Here is a 15,836-nt window from a genome sequence, read left to right as displayed (position 1 = left end):
TGTACAGAGTAACCACAGGAATCTCATATTGTCAATTAAAATTGAATAGACACCTGATAACAGAGTATATGTTCACAAATAATATACATCACATGCATGTACACAGATGTGCCCACGTAACCCGTCCAATACCCGCGTTCGGGCACACCAGCAGTGCAGCAACACACCAATTCCCATTTACAGCCACCCAGCTACACCCAGGCCCTAGTTTTCACTTTTTAATTTCATATTTATGAAATTAAAACCAAAGTACTTTCAAGTACTGTAGTTGAGCAACAGATTTCAATGGAAAATAAACTAACTATGTATACCAGGTGTTTGGCCTTTAATAACCCTGGGAATTGTAAAGATATTTAGCTGCTATCCAGATAAAATAAGCTCTGTGGATATTCTTTACACAGCGGCTTTGTGACTGGTACAGTAGTTATGTTTGTGACTAGCTCCTGTAAAGTACCCTTTTTTTTTTTTTTTTTTTTTAAATTGACACAGACATGTTTTAAGCTACATTTTATGGTGTAGCTTAAGAATTAAGAAAAAGCCCATAGAGGAATGTAACAGGGATTGAAGTAAACCGAGACATTTGGTTAATAACAATAAAAATCTCAAAAACTTGACTTCCAGACAGACAACTATGATCTGTAACTCCTTTCAAAGGGAGAAAGCCTTCTTGCCAATGTCCCAGAGAAAACAAAGGTAGAAACACTGACTGCCATCTTATTCGTCTGATGTGTTCAATTCAAGGTCATACCTTTCCCTGGATTCTTTAATATTGGCAAACATTTATAATAGCATAATTTCAATAGCAGTCTGTTCAGTCTGGGTGTAGATCAATGCAGCATCTATATGCTGTCTTCCAGACCTTGCCTATGTCAGCGTAGTGGCCCTGGTTTTATAAATCTCTTAAATCTAATTAAACCAATGCAAACCTCTTACTGTGTATGCTCCCAAACCAGTTCACTGGTTTAACCAAGTTAAAATTATTCCGGCTAGGGTTTAAAGCAGTTCCAAGAGAGCCTTTATTAAATATTTGCATCAGTTAAAAACAGAAATCAATGTAGTGGCTTGTCTCTAGAATAGAAAAGCCTACAGCCTCAGACTTTTCCAGATCATTATTTAAGGAGTCACTGACTCCAGTGGGAGTTTGGATGTGCTCAGAGAGGTACGCCCACACCTTTTCCTGCTCTATTTTTCCCCTTTCTTAAAATAGGACAATTTGCTTCTATTGTATCAACATCCAAGAATTTTTCATATTCCCCAGAAAGTCCCTTTGCAGAATTTTCAGTTTGGCATTTTCTAACTATTACTTCCCGTATCCTCCTCTTGGATTTTTTTTTTGGTGTCTCAGCTGCATCACCATCACTAGTGAATTAAAAAGCAGAGACTGATTTTGTTGTATACAGTATCTTTCACACCACAGACACTCTGGAGAGCCCTACAACGCTGTGAGACAGATACTGGTTGAGCACAATTATATATTCAGACTTGGTAGCCATTAGGCGTGCAGTCGTACTTCCCACGGAGCCTAGGGCATTAAAACCTGTTCTGCCAAGAGGGGAAAACAGTTAGGCAGGACTAACTGTATCAGTAGGACTAACAAAATGCTTATGGGACCTTTAACACCACAGAGATTCCCTCCTGAATTCAGCCTCACTTCCTGGCCAAATACCTGCAGGAATTTGGTACCCGAAACACCTGACCCCAAAAAGAAGCTGCCCTCCCATCTTCTTCCTCCTCACACGTCCTTCAGCAAGCAGCAAAAGCATTTCAAACGACGCAACTCCACTCTCCGCTCACCAAAGCCTACTTGTCTCCCATAATTTCTATCATTTTCCTGTCATCATTTCTTCTTTGCTGAAACCAGCAGCATATGACTCAGAGAACAATCATTAACTTTTACAACTTCCATACAAATCCACCTACTCATATTAGAAAAGCAGTATTGACATGCAACACAGCCTCAGACCAAATCCTGATCCTGCCAGGATGCTCCGCGCTTCTGTGGGAAAGTCAAATACTGCAGAAGCAGGAGCTTGTTTAATAAAGTACCATTGGAAACATAACTTTTTTTTTTTCCCCAAGAGCGAAGGACGCCACAGAAGCAGCAATATATCAATACGACATTTAGTTGAGTTTGGCTTTTTAAATACCTTTATCCACTTTTGAAGAAGTTGGCCATTGGTTCAAGACACACGGGGCCTGATCCAAAGCCCTTCGTTATTAATAGAAGCCTTTTTTCCACTGACTGCAATGGATCTTGGACCAAGCCCAAGGAAGACAAGATTTCACAGCAGTAAGAGTGACACACATTCTCCGCATTCAAAAAAAAAACAATACGCGGCATTTACAATGTCAATCTGTATAGCGTAGTTTTGTTTGTGTTTTGCTTTTTTAAAATAGGCTCTAGGCTGTTGGATTAATGCACCCAAGAAGTCTCTCTGAAGTTAGAAGGAATTACAGGCAGATACAAAATGCCGTGGTGAGATATGTAATATTCCCAGTGTTTCCCCCAACTAGAATATAAAGGCATCCTCTACCGCAACATTGCTTATAAGTTGCTGCAGCCACACTTTAAAGTGTCCCATCATTATAAGCTCCTCTAGTAACAGCTACAACATTACCCATGATGAATTAATTTGTATTAATATGGCTATCACACGTACCTCCATATGAAACCCATTGTTCTGAAGCATTAATAAAACCCTCACCAAGTGAAGTAACATGGTATCCCTATATTTAGTTTAAAGAAATTTAAAATAAATACATTAAAACAAAATTGCTAATATCTTTAGTACATCATAATTGGCACAGCAAGCAGAAACCCAGTTATCTTCTCAGTACGTATTTATAGCATCACCCTTCCCCATTCATTCCGCATTTTCTTAGAGAATCTGCTGTACCCTACATCTGCAATTCATTGACTTTACAATTTACCACATGTTGAGATGGAGAGGTCTCAGCTCCATTTGAATCACTGCACAAATATGCAAGTGATTTATCGTTTTAAAACTGAAGACTGCAGAAGAACGACTCCACTTTTCCTGAACATTACTCCTTCTGGCAGACCATGAACAATTACAGCGCGTACTAATTAAGCTCTGTAAATGTGCTGTGCCCTGCTAATGCCTACCAGGCCTCAAATTTAGTTGCATGAAGCCAAACTTCAGCCAGCGACTTAACTCATTCAGCACTGCCCCGTTGCCTGAGCGTGACCCCACAAAGAATAAGGGTCGAGGGTTTAGCCGACCTAAAACAAAGGCGCGAGACTGAACAGATTTTGCCGGAAAGAACTGGAGGGGGGAGATGCCGGAGGGGGTGGGAAGCGTCTTGGGAACCAGAGGAACATCCTTGTTGATAACCTGTTAAAAAGGTACAATACCACACCAGCTTTGCAGCGCGGTGCTGGGAGATTCAGATCTGTCCCCGAAGGCTAATAAGTCACAGCGCTCCATTGATTAGGGAAATGCATAAAACCTTCAACAAAACTGTACAGCTATTTGTGGAAGGGCCAAATTGACAGCCCCCTCATTCTTTTTTAAAGTCGGGTTTTACATGGCTCGTAGAAGAAAAACATATGGGCGAAGGAGCACAGCTTTCCACCACACACATAACCCTGCCTTTTTCTTAAATTAGTCTCCAAGCACAACAGTAACCTACAGGGAACCCGAAATCTGCTGGCAAAATTAAAGCTAAAAGTAATACCTAGGCACATCTGAGTAATCGCATTATCTTGTTAAAACACACACAACCCCCCCAGCATAGACAAGACAGCAGCACTTCAAATCTGACCGTCCACCCTAGGAAAGCATGTTTAATGGGGAGCGAGCTGAGAATAACGAGCTTTGCTGAGTGAAGCAGCGTTTCTCCTCAGGCCCCAGACCTTCCTGACACTTAAGAGTCAATCCCCAGACCCCAAATTTCCCCTCCAACCATCAGTTCAAATACTGGCGGGTTCCCCCCCCTCCAAGTTTCTAAGATTTCTCCTCACGCTCCAACATCCCTTCTTTGTCCTCCAATTACTCTCCAGGGGCCCTGCTCTCCCCCAGTCACCCCCTCCCAAAACACCCCCCTCGGCACGTCCCCCCTGCTCTCCTCACCCCTCCACGCGGACCTACGCGTCCAGCCCACCTTGCCCCTTCCAGCAGGACACAGGGCTTCTCCCCTAAAAACCGCCCCTAACCTCAACGCCTGAATTCATTCAACGCATGTTTTCCCTTAACGTGGGCTTTTGTGGAGGCCCTGTTTTATACACATAGAACAGTCCAATATACGTATTTCCAAGCATCCACCTTTTGCATAAAACCTGATGCAATTTTTTTTTTTTTCCCCCCCTCCTCCCCTGGCTCAGTGGTACGTGAGAAAATTAAAGGACGTTTCCAGGTGTCATCTGTCTTTAAATGTTTGCTTGTGTCGGTATCTAGGAAATACTGCACAATACTGCCGAGACCTCTGTAAAGGACACAAGCTGTGCTAAACTTCTTCCCTCCTTCAGCCTGGCTGCGTCACCCACAGCCCAGCCTTTACAGCACTGCAAGCGTTAATTATAAACTTCAGAGCCTACGTAAAAAAAAAAAAGCAAACCAGCAGTTGGGAGGAGGAGCAGAAATATTCTTCGCTTTTGGGTGGGGAGAGAGAGGATTTCCATATCTCCCCCCCACACCCCCAGCACCACACTCCATCTCTCATTGCTTATAATTAGTGAAAGAAATTTGACCCACTGCCAGTGTCTGTGGACCTTGGATATTATAAGGCCAGCGTGGCGTCAAATATCTTAACATTCATAAGTGTTATAGGCTGTAAATAAACCCCGTGGATTTATGACCCTGCGGTGCTTGCCAGCAAACGACTGTGGCACATTTCTTTCAGCAGACCTGTCGAGGTGCAAGTTTGCCTTTGGTTGTAAAATTAACCATTTCCTTCACAAATGTGCCCAATTAGAAGTCAAAGTTTTAAGGCTTACTTACATACTTGCCAGGACGCGGTACTGAGGAGACGCCCGGGGAACAGAGCTTTAAACTTCCCCCCAAACCTCACACACGCACCCCCCCCAAAGCAAAACTTCTCACAACAGCCCCAGTGTGGGAGCAAAGTGTCCGATTTCACCAAAAAACGCTGAAAAAAACCCAAACCGTCGACCCGACCGCTTTTATATTTATACGTGCCTATTGCCAGCCCTCATTTTTGGCTGCTCGGAGGCTGGGGGGGAGCAGGCATCTCCCCCCGGGGCTGCGCCTGGAGAAGGATCTCCTCCCTTCCCCCAGGATAATGTCATCTGCTTCCTGTGTAGGAGAGCATTTGCTAAATCCAGGTTGTCTCATGCTTAACTGCCAATAATCCAACTTCCACATAACTCCCAGACAGCTGGGAAAAGGTCCTCAGAGTTTTTAGTCATGGTACAGAAACACACGTCCACACAAAAAATCTGCAGCTGTCCTTTTTCTCTACACCACATTTTTTATCTGATTTTGGGGCCCAGTCATGAAAGTCTTGACAAATTTAAAACATTTTTACCTACATTCGGGTTTACAAGCTCCAATGAAAGCTGCAACATACTCCTTCCCCCCTCCATCTTCAACTGACAAATCAGCACATATTTGCTTGAACAAAAAACGAAGAGGAAGGAGGGAAAAAAAAAAAAAACCACCCCACTCAACATCATCAGTCCATGTATGAATGCATTCAAAAAACCTGGAAAGGCATCTACTGTATTTTTTTTTTTCAGTACAGATCAGCCACTGGTGCACCTATTAAAATTGTTCGATTTCCAAAGCAAATATTATTTTTAATGAAGTGCAGTCCTGCAATTATCCTGTACACTCAAGTAACAGTACTGCATTATATTGTTTTGCAAGGTCCCAGAAACATGAAACTTTTCTCTAACTAATTTTCATAGCCCCCTAAAGAGAAGCTGATTGACTAAGCAATGCAGCATTTGCTCCAGAATGAAATCTTATCAGGAAAAAAACAAGAAGGAAAAAAAAAAAAAGAATAAAAAATAAATCGGCTTCTTTACTGAAAATAAGTTAACAAACACAGTCTGTTTGCCATTGTATACCAGCTATGCTAATGCTATAGCAGAGTGATTCAGCAATCTACCTAATTAAGCATGAGGAAAGTTTCTGTATGGAGGTTCCATTTGATTTATGCCACAGGATCATCAGTTCTTATTTAATAGCTTGTTTTTACACAAGTCCAGAAACTTTATTAAAAGCATGTCCATTCAATATTTTTTTTTAAAAAACAAAGCGAATAATTCGCTCTCTATTGAACAGCTATGTATCACAAAGTACCAAAGTGCTGACATATGAAGTTGTATCTACATTATTAAACTAGCTGGTGGACGTTAATACTATAATCCGTACTGTAGACATTAAACCTCAACCATAAAGATTAGTAAAGAATTAATATTGTCACATCGAGACTGAAACCTTAACACGCCAGCCATAAATATTTCTGAAGGAGATGAAAAACAATTAGCATAAATACCAAAGAAGGGCAAGAACACCTGTTCTTTTTCAGTGCGATAAGCATTTTATTGTTCTCTATTTAAAATGTAATGACCTGTGTAATTACAGTAATATTACATTGTATTGCAAGGGCTTGGAATGTCACACTTTGAAAAGTGTTGTCAAAACAATTGGAGGGAGGAAAAAAAAGGACCACCGTTAACCCTTCACACCCCAGGGTCTACAGCTTTTGTATTAGGAAGGATTACGTTGTTTGATTCAGCAGATAAAGGAAAACATCCATTTTCCAAGTCAATTAAAGAAAAAAGTTTCTTCCTGAACGTAAAATCTAGGCAAGGGGGCTGCTCTCCACCACAGCTATTCCCAAATCCCAAACTTCAGGACCAATTGCAAGCTTTACTCCTACAGTCTCACTCAGCAAGCAACAATTTAGGGGAAAGGAAAATGCAACAGCACTAGTGAAAATAAGAATATCTGCCAGCAGGGTTTTCTCAAATCACAATGCATCTATTTGCTCACCGAAAGCATGAACCAAGCTCTAAATTTAGGGTAAAAATTAAATACACCACTTCTTCATTTTCCAACTCTGAAAGGAGAACATTGTCCCTAATTATCCCTAACACGCAGCTACCCCAGTCCCTCTGCAAGCGTAGGTATGGAACTGGAACTCTCAGATGCATTACTTCATTACTATTTGACTAGACCTCTACTTAATACACATCTATTCTTAAAAGCAATCCACAGTATTCTATCAAAAGCAAGATTAACATGCAAAAAATCTGACCCTTAAAAATAAAATCATTCCTATCAAGCTTCATAAAGAGTTTGCAGTATTTAAAGCATTATTCTTGAGATAATATATTATTCATCATAAGCAGATTTTATGATACTTCATAATTCTTCACATTCCTAAAGCAGTAAAGCAGAAATTGCTACCCATGAGTTTGCTCTTGAACAGACAATTACAGGTACATTTACAAGACACAATAATACCGCTACACCCCCAAATAAAACAAAAAGAAAAAAAATCCAGGAAAAAAACAAACACAACAAAAAAATAAAACCACACCCACAGACCTTTAAGATTTTACAACAGCAAAAGGAAAGGAAAAGCAATTTTGCTATGTAGCTGCATCACCTTCTTTACCTTGCATGCTCTAAAACTCAACAAATATGGCTTCAGGAAAAACTACATAAATAAAAATAAAATTCATAATTATGCAGAATCATCAATACCTTTTTAACCTGTATTTAAAAAAAAAAAAAACAAAACACAAACAGGAGAAACATCTAGTTCGTCTGGAATTGAAAGCTGGTACAGCAGAGAACTAGAATCCACCTAAAAACAGTCTGTGACAGACAACAGCTATCCCGCTGAATCTTTCTAATATTCTGCTCTCAGGCCTAAATAAACAACTTTAATTTTTCCTGGCTATAATTAAGTGGCAGGCAAACAAACAAGCATACGGAATGTGAAAGAATAAGGTTAAGATAGGAGAAGGTTGCTGGAGCCTGGATGTGGAAATAAGAAAATTGCCTATTGAGTGTGGAAATATCCTTTCAGAATCCATCTGATAACACAAGCAGGCCACCTGCTATACCAACAATAAAACAACCTGTAATCTTTTGTACAGTACCTTTAATTCACACAAACCCAACATTCCTATGGAGGCCTTTTGTAACTGGGGGGGGAGCAAGGGGAGGAAGGATACTTCCAGGAAAGCTAACTGCTGAAGGATCCTATCTTCACACGCTAAGGGAAAAAGGATCTGTAATAAAGGTAGTAAGGAAAAAATAAAGAACTGTAGCTGTTGCAAGAAAAATGCTTAAAGAAAAAAGCAGCGGAGGTGTGCTTCCTATGAGCCTACACTTGGAACAGCGGAATGCATTTAAGGTAAAAAGGAGAAAGAAAAAAAAAAAGGAATACAAAGCTTCACAGTTTGTAACAAAGTGATTTGTAACAAAGATTGTTTTGCCATCTGGATCCTGGTGCTTATAGAATTTGGAATTTATCACCATCATCCATATACATGTGGGTGACCGTATTCAAAAGGAAAAATATAATGCATTCAGCCCCTGAATTCTCCTCCCAATCATTACAATTGCAAACTGCAGTTACCCCTATGCTACTGTCCCAGCAATCTCCTCCTTCAAGAAGAGCCTTACAAGCTGCCAAAATAAAACCCCACCACAGCCCTAAATATATGCAACGTCAGAAAACCTCCCTTACTATCCCCGTCACTCTGCATTTACTAATCTGTGTCTCCTGACGTTTTACTAAGTGAAAACAAGACTGACCCGATGTTTAATATTTTAATGCTTTAAAACACTTGTAGATCTGATACACTGAAGTTGTCCAAGCCCTCAGTCATTAGTACGGTTTCAACATCTACCAAACAGTAGATCTATTATTGTAAATCACTATCTCGTGTTACCACAAGGAAAAAAAAAAAAAAGTGTATAAACACACATGGTGATGGTGGGGACGCTTCAGATTTAGAAACACCCAGAAGAAACAAAACAGCAACGCTAAACCCATCGGTAGGAACACGTAGTATTTTGTAGTCCCAGTGGATTTAGCCGTTTTAGCTAAAAGATTTTTAAAAGCTCTTGAAAAGGAAAGAAAAGGTGACACTTGAGACATCTGATGTCAGAGCAGAGCACACCGTGGGTGACGCTACAAGCGGAAAAACAGCTGGGACTACAAACAAACCCACCAGCAGACCCCAAAGTTTCCTGGGATCTGGGCTAAAACTTTCTCTACCTCCAGGCACAGGCACGCAGACGAGCACACCCCTGCCACTGAACCCGGGGTTAAAAAAAAAAAAAAAAGAAAAAAAAAACAAAAAAACAAAACCAACCAAAAAACCAGCAAAAAAACCCCAACAACAAAAAACCGGACGCTTTCAGCAAATTGTTTTTTTGCCAGCATACTTCCAGGAGGAATTTTGCTCGACTTGTTGGATTATTTTGTTGTTGTTGTTGTTGTGATTAGAGCTAAGCGAGGCGATTTCAGTTTCCGGACTCAGCCCTCTGCTCTGCTCTGCTCTAACCCTCGGGTTCCCCCCCCACCTCCCACGCTCTTCCCCCCCCCCCCCCACCACCACCCCCAGCACCGCAAGGCACACACGAAGACAGAGCCGCTTCGGGGCTGCTCACCGCGGCAGCAGCCCAGGTGAGGAGGGGCCCCGCCGCCCCCCGGGCAGGGGTGCCGCGTTCCAGCCCCCCGCCGGGCCCGGCCCGGGCTCCCCGGCAGGCGGGGCGCGGACGCGGACTCGCCGCGGGGCCGCCCGCGCTGAGGCCGGACGCAACTCGCGGCGCCCACGGCCGGGAGGGGACGTTTGCCCCGCGCGGGGCACAATGTAAATCGCCGCTCCCGCGGGCCGGGGGCGGGTGAGGGCAGGAGAGGGTTAAGGGGGAGGAAAGGGGAGGGGGGAAGCCGGCCCAGCCGCCACGGAGGAGGGCAGGAGGCGACGGATCACCATGGAAAACGAGGAGTTTGGAGGGAGCGGATCCGAGACTCGGCCGGGAGAAAATAACTCCCCTCCCCAAGGAAGGGGAGAGGGGAGGGAAGGGGGAGGGGAACAAAAAAAAAAAGTAACTCCTTGATTATTTTTTTTTATTTCCAGTTTTGTTTTAAGGCTGGATTAGGTGTTTGGATGTTGTTTGGGGTTCTTTTTTCTCCCCAACCCCCCTCAAGGGAGGCTACGAGGGCTCCAGAAAACTGCCCACAAAACTGAAAGTAAAAAAAAAAAAAGAAAAAAAAAAGAAAAAAGTAAAGGAAAAAAAGAAAAAGAAATATGGCGAAGTGTAAACAAACCCCCTCCCGCCGCGGCCCGCGGAGTTTGGAAAGTTTGCGGCGCGGCGCAGGGGAGGGGGCGGCGGGCCGGGCCGGGCGAGCGGGGGCAACGGGGAGCGCGGCGGCGGCGGGAGCTGGGGGGGGGGGGAAGGGGGGAGAGGAAAGGAGTGGGGGGGAAAAAAAGGCACTTACCGTTCTCGCCGTCGGAAGAGAGCGATCCATTGGGCAGATACGGGCTGCTGAGGTCGGGGATCATTATAAAGGGATAACCCGGGTATGGTGGGCCCTTAAACAACCCTCCATCTTGCCTCTTCGCAGCTAACATGGCGGGGGAGACACGAGCGGGAGCGGGGAAGGAAGGGGGCAACAGGGGGGGAAAGAAGGGAGGGGTGGGGGGGGTGGGAAGGAAAACTTTTTTTAGAAAGTGTCCCAAAAAGAGGAGCCGGGCGCCCGGCGGAGGGGCGGCGGGCGGTGCGGGGCGAGCGGGCGGCGGTGCCGGCCGGGCCCGCCGTACTCACCTTCCTCTAAACTTTCCCGGGATTTATCTCTGAAAGTTTCGGACCGAGGCGGGGGCCGCCGCTCCGCCTGGGAGCGAGCCGGGGGTCGGCGTGGGGCAGTTGGGGGGGGGGGGGGTGGTTGGAGTGGGGGTTTTTTGGGGGGGGGGGATGGGAGGAGGGGAGGAATAAAAGGCGAAGAAGAAGGGAAAGGTGCGGGGAGAAGGTGGAAGGAGAAACAAACAGAACAAAACAGAAGGCATCGTTACAAGTTGGTGCCGCGGAGGAAAGTTGGGCGCCGGCGGGAGCGGGACCCGGCGCGGCTCCCCCGGCCCCGGCCCCGGCCGCGGCCCCGGCGAGGCAGCGCGGCCCCCGCCCGCCTGCCCGCCCGCCCGCCGCCCCGAAACGGCCCCGCGGGGGGCTTCCCCCGTACCTCCGAGTCTGAGGAGCTGTTTTGATTCGTTTCTGATTCATTGACGAGAGACGACTTGACATCAGCTAAATCCCTCTCCGCCGAGGAGTTCTCGGAGATCTTCTCCTCCTGCTCCCCTTCGTCTTTGAAAGAGATCAGTTCATCGTTGGCGCCCAGGTCGTCCCCTCCACCGCCGTTCAGCTGCGGCATTTTCCTCCTGGCTCACCCCACCAGCAGCAATTTTGCAAAAAGGGGAAGGGGGGAAAAAAAAAAGAAGAAAAAAAAAAAAAGAGGGGAATGGGGGGGAAAGGAAAAAAGAAGAGGGGAGGGGGGGGAAAGTTTGCACCAAAAAAAGAAGAGTCCAAGGTGAAAGTTTCTTTTTTTTCCCCTTCTCTTTCCTCCTGGGGAGGGGAAAAGAGGGAGGAGGAGGGGAGGGAAATGTCTCTTCTTTGCTCCTTTGCACCAGTGACTTTAGGCTTCTTCCTTTCCTTCTTCGGGATTTTCTCTTTCTTTCTTCCAGGGAGCTGGTCGGCGTGCACTGCGCGCACACGCACTCACACCCGCGCACGCACTCACGAAAAAATTAATAATAATAAAAAATATATAGACCGGGGGGAGGGGGGGGGCGTTGGGGGGAAAAAAAAAAATAATGCAACAAACAAACCCAAGAAGTCAGCTGTAACGGGGGGGCAGCCGCCGCGGATATTGGGAGCCTGTGCCGCTCGGGTTTGAGTGAGTTGAAGTTGGACTGAGAGCTTTTCAGTTCAAAGGCGGCGCTGATTGACAGATAGAAAAAGGGGGATCGAAATCCGGAGGAACGGAGAAGTCTGGGATCCGGGATTATTGACAGGGAGCGAGAAACACACCAGGCACTTAATGAGATGCAGGAGGGGGCGGGGGCTCCCCGGTGACGTCTGCATAAATAAACAGGTCTGGGGCGCGGGAGGGGGAGGAGGAGGAGGAGGAGGAGGAGGAGGGTGGTGGGGGAAGTAGGAAACTAACAATGATCCTTTTTGGCATGGGAGCGGGAGGGCGAGGGGAGGGGAGCGGGCTGCGGGGGCGCGGGGGGGGGGGGGGGCGCCGCCGGGGGGGGGGAGGCAAAAAAAAAAAAAAGAAAAGAAAAAAAAATTTTTGAAAAAAAATTTGCACTGTAGCCCAGCGCTACAGGACGGGGGGGAGTGAGGGAAAAAGCACCCAAACGAGTGCCCCTGCCTCCGCTCTTGGAAAGCACTAACTTTTACATACTGAGCATTAATAAACATATCATCTCCATGCAGTCCGGATTCTCCTGAAGGATGTGTGCCCTTATTATTTGTGTACATGTGACTACAGGGCGGTGGGTTGGTGGATGTTTTTTTTTTTTTAAAACCGTTAACATTTTTCTTGCTACTCGTTGGAGGTAAGAAACTCCAATCATAATAAACACTATAATGTAGTAAAAGCCTTTTTTTAAGCAGCACTTGCTCCTTGCATTTATTATGGTTATAACACGCAGGATGAAAATGTGCGAGATCACTCGCTGAAGATCAGATATTTCCAAATTATGGCAAGGCATAATATTTTTTGGTCCTTGATGTAAAAAAAAAAAAAAAAAAGAGGAAAAGGAATGTGACTGCTCAGAAGTTAATTAGCATGGCAGGCCGGAGAATCAAGGACTCCCAGACTTCAGAAGTGAAAAGTTGCGGTGGCGTAAACATCACGCTGGGGGAAATCAAAGCGAAAGCGGGCCGGTCCCCGCCGGCAGCGGGGGGAGCCGAGGGGTCGGCCCGGCCCGGCCGCGGGGTCCCCGCAGGCTGCGGGGGCAGCGGAGCCGCCCGCCCGGGCGAGGGCTGCTTCGCTGCGGGGCTTGGGAGAGCGCTTGTGTAAAGTCGGTAGCCAGAGCTCTGCCTGCACGGCAACAAAACGGGGAGCAGAATAATGCAGATGCAAGAGGTGGCATCTGTTACCCGAATATAATGTGGTGAAGGGAAGGGGAAAACAAATTGATCTTCCAGCAGTGACAAATTGTAACAATGGACGAGTCAATTGGAAACTTTAACATGGGCAAGGAACAAAAGGAGGGGAGCGGGGGGGGGGGGACGACAGTAATTTCAATGGGAATTAGTAAATTGCCTAATGGAAATGGTGTTTGAAAGCAAGGGACGGGCTGTACTAAATAATCCAAACATTCCTCCAGAAATCTAACCTGCTGCTCATGCTAAGGGCCATTCAGCACATAGGGTTTCCAAAACAAAGCCAATTTGTCATGCAATATTTAGAGAGTTTGGGGGTTTCAGCTAAACTGTCTTCTATAAAAAGAATAATAAAAATAATAGTACAGAGATCGACAAGGCTAACACGAATTCTCAGGCATTAAAAAGTTCACATAGAAATTTGCATACTAAAGGGAAAGATGCAGACAAAATAGAAATAAAAAAATCACTGCAACTTACAACTTTAATATTAATCAGTAAAGCAGAAGTAGAGTGAAAGGAAGCATGAAAAGAAGTAAAACAAATGTGTACATTTAATCAGACAGGATTGCATAGGACACAAAGAACAGGGCTAATTAGTCTCAGCAGGTAGGGACTAACCTTCAGACTTCATAAATAAATAAGTCTGTGAACAATGTCTAAGTGGGAATATGGAGACAGAAAAGGGATTATTTCAAGACACCAAGTAAAAACATGAAGAATGAAATACTTCACTGTTAACTCAATGTACAAATGCATTGAACAGTTTCTTTTTCCACTGGTCTTTTGACTAACTCGCTTTTTACTTTCAGAGATTTCACTAAACAACTGTCTGTGGGCATGCACACCATTTGCCCCTGATTATGTACTTACTGTCTTTGCTAACTAGTGCCTTGCAGAGTGACACCTTAACAAATACTCTCCATTTTTGTTTGCCTTTTGATTTTTAAAATGCCTTTATATCCCAGAACAATATGAGATTAGAAATACAAATGTGACAGACTCCTATTTACTTTGCAGGGCCATGTGTTATAATTTGATCCAAATGAACAAAAACAGTTGCACAGTTTTGTTTTGTTTTTCAAAGATCTTTTTACAATCTGCTGTGGGTTTTGTTTTTTTTTTTTAAACAAGTACACTTTTGCTCCAGTCCCAATGTAGTTGCTAACTACTTATTAGAGCATCATCAAAAGTTGGTGTTCAAGACAGGCCCAGTCCTTGCCCAAAGCTGGTTGCAGAAGAAGGGCCTGATCCTGTAGCGCCTCACACGCGTGAGTAACATTACTGACAGGCTATTCGTGAGGGTGATGACACACTTGGACTACTCAAGCAAGTAAGGTTACTCACACGAGTAAATGTCGATTGATGGGAGCTCAGCATTGCTGGCCCCAACGCCACGTGGTGGTCCTAGATACAGAAGTTGGCTCTGGTGGCCTCAGGCTGGAAGGCCGAGGGGCTGTGCCCCAGCTGTGGAAGGCGTTACTCCTGCGCCTTTGCGCAGCTGGAATTTTGCCACCACAGTGGGCTCAGAGGAGCCCCACGAAGGGCTAGGAAACTGCTTTCTAGCTCTCACGGCGGCATCAAGTTCTTCCTATTGCAAACTTCCAGGGTTTTGTTTTCAAACTGCAGCTTATAGCTAGCTCGGTTTTGAAGTCCAAGTATTGTCAATGATTACTAAACCAGCATGGTTTAATTAAGGCAGTACAAGTCACTTAGAATAGCTTTTGCGTCTTATTTGTATCATTTTCCTTTATGTAACAGTTCTCGTTTTGCTCAGGGAAGTGAGACCTCTCCAGGGGTCGATAGCACCTCTTGAGTGGTAAGTTCTCAGCTGGTACCTTAGATTAAAAAAAAGTATAGTGTTTAACAATGAAAGAAACACAAATTAAAAAAAAAAAAAAAGTCAAGCCAATCCACCGTACGAAGCAGAATTTATTGTTTGGGTACCCCATTTTAAGTAACAGCTGGTGAGACAAAGCCAGGTGCTCCAAGTTCAGTCTTCAAGAGATGTTGGCTTTCTTGTCAAAGCTGACCCCTGGCACAGTTGAAGAAGTGGGAGTGCCTCTCTCCAAGCTTTTGTAACTCCCACAACTTGGTACGATATACCAAATGCGGAGCAATGGGTTTTGGTTACCGACAATGGCGTCCCCATTTTACACTTTGGCACGACAGGTTGGTCCTGAGAACCCTGCAGAGTCTCATGAACGGCAATGGCGAAAAAGCACGTGAGGTTCGCCTGCCAGTTTACATTGCATTGAACTGGAGAGGGAAGAGGTTGACCAAGGGCAGCCAAGGAAATTTATTGTTTTATGAAAAATGCTTTGGAATCTTTAATGTCTCACTGGAGGCCCAAGTCTGTATTGGAGAAATATGGTCTGCTAACTGCCAGCTGGATCTCCTGGCTAATGTTTACATATCTGGGGTGAGTCATCCATTTTCATGGTCTTCTCCAAAAGGTCCCAATGTAGGTTGCAATGTGTAAAATTCAAGTTATTTATTTTGGAAAGATAAAAGGACTTTGGTTGACCAGGCTGGGATTTGAGTCTACAGCTCAAAGGAGTCCGTATGTTTACAAATAATCTTGGATCATTAAATCTGCTCTGAATGTCAAAAAAGATTTCAATATTGAAAAGGTTCCAATAACACGAAGCAAACACATCTGCCCAGTGCCTTACCAGTACTGGCTCTTCCAGAGTTAGCAAAGAGGGGGATTTT

At 44.8% G+C, this 15,836-nt stretch overlaps 1 protein-coding gene across 1 annotated transcript in view; it reads right to left on the bottom strand.

Annotated features, from left to right (window-relative positions):
* TCF7L2 (transcription factor 7 like 2) overlaps positions 1–12,107 on the bottom strand; it is a 181,967-nt gene extending 169,860 nt beyond the window's left edge. The window contains 4 exon segments of the mRNA XM_052798415.1: positions 10,456–10,470; positions 10,472–10,581; positions 10,782–10,848; positions 11,191–12,107. Of these exon segments, the coding sequence (XP_052654375.1) occupies positions 10,456–10,470; positions 10,472–10,581; positions 10,782–10,848; positions 11,191–11,379 (381 nt within the window). The 5' untranslated portion in view covers positions 11,380–12,107.
* Positions 12,108–15,836: the final 3,729 nt, after the last annotated feature.

The sequence above is a fragment of the Harpia harpyja genome, chromosome 10 (genome assembly GCF_026419915.1).
Source record: "Harpia harpyja isolate bHarHar1 chromosome 10, bHarHar1 primary haplotype, whole genome shotgun sequence".
NCBI classification, from domain to species: Eukaryota; Metazoa; Chordata; class Aves; order Accipitriformes; family Accipitridae; genus Harpia; species Harpia harpyja.
Note: the sequence above shows the minus strand (reverse complement) of the source record. Positions and strands in the feature narration are given on the sequence as shown.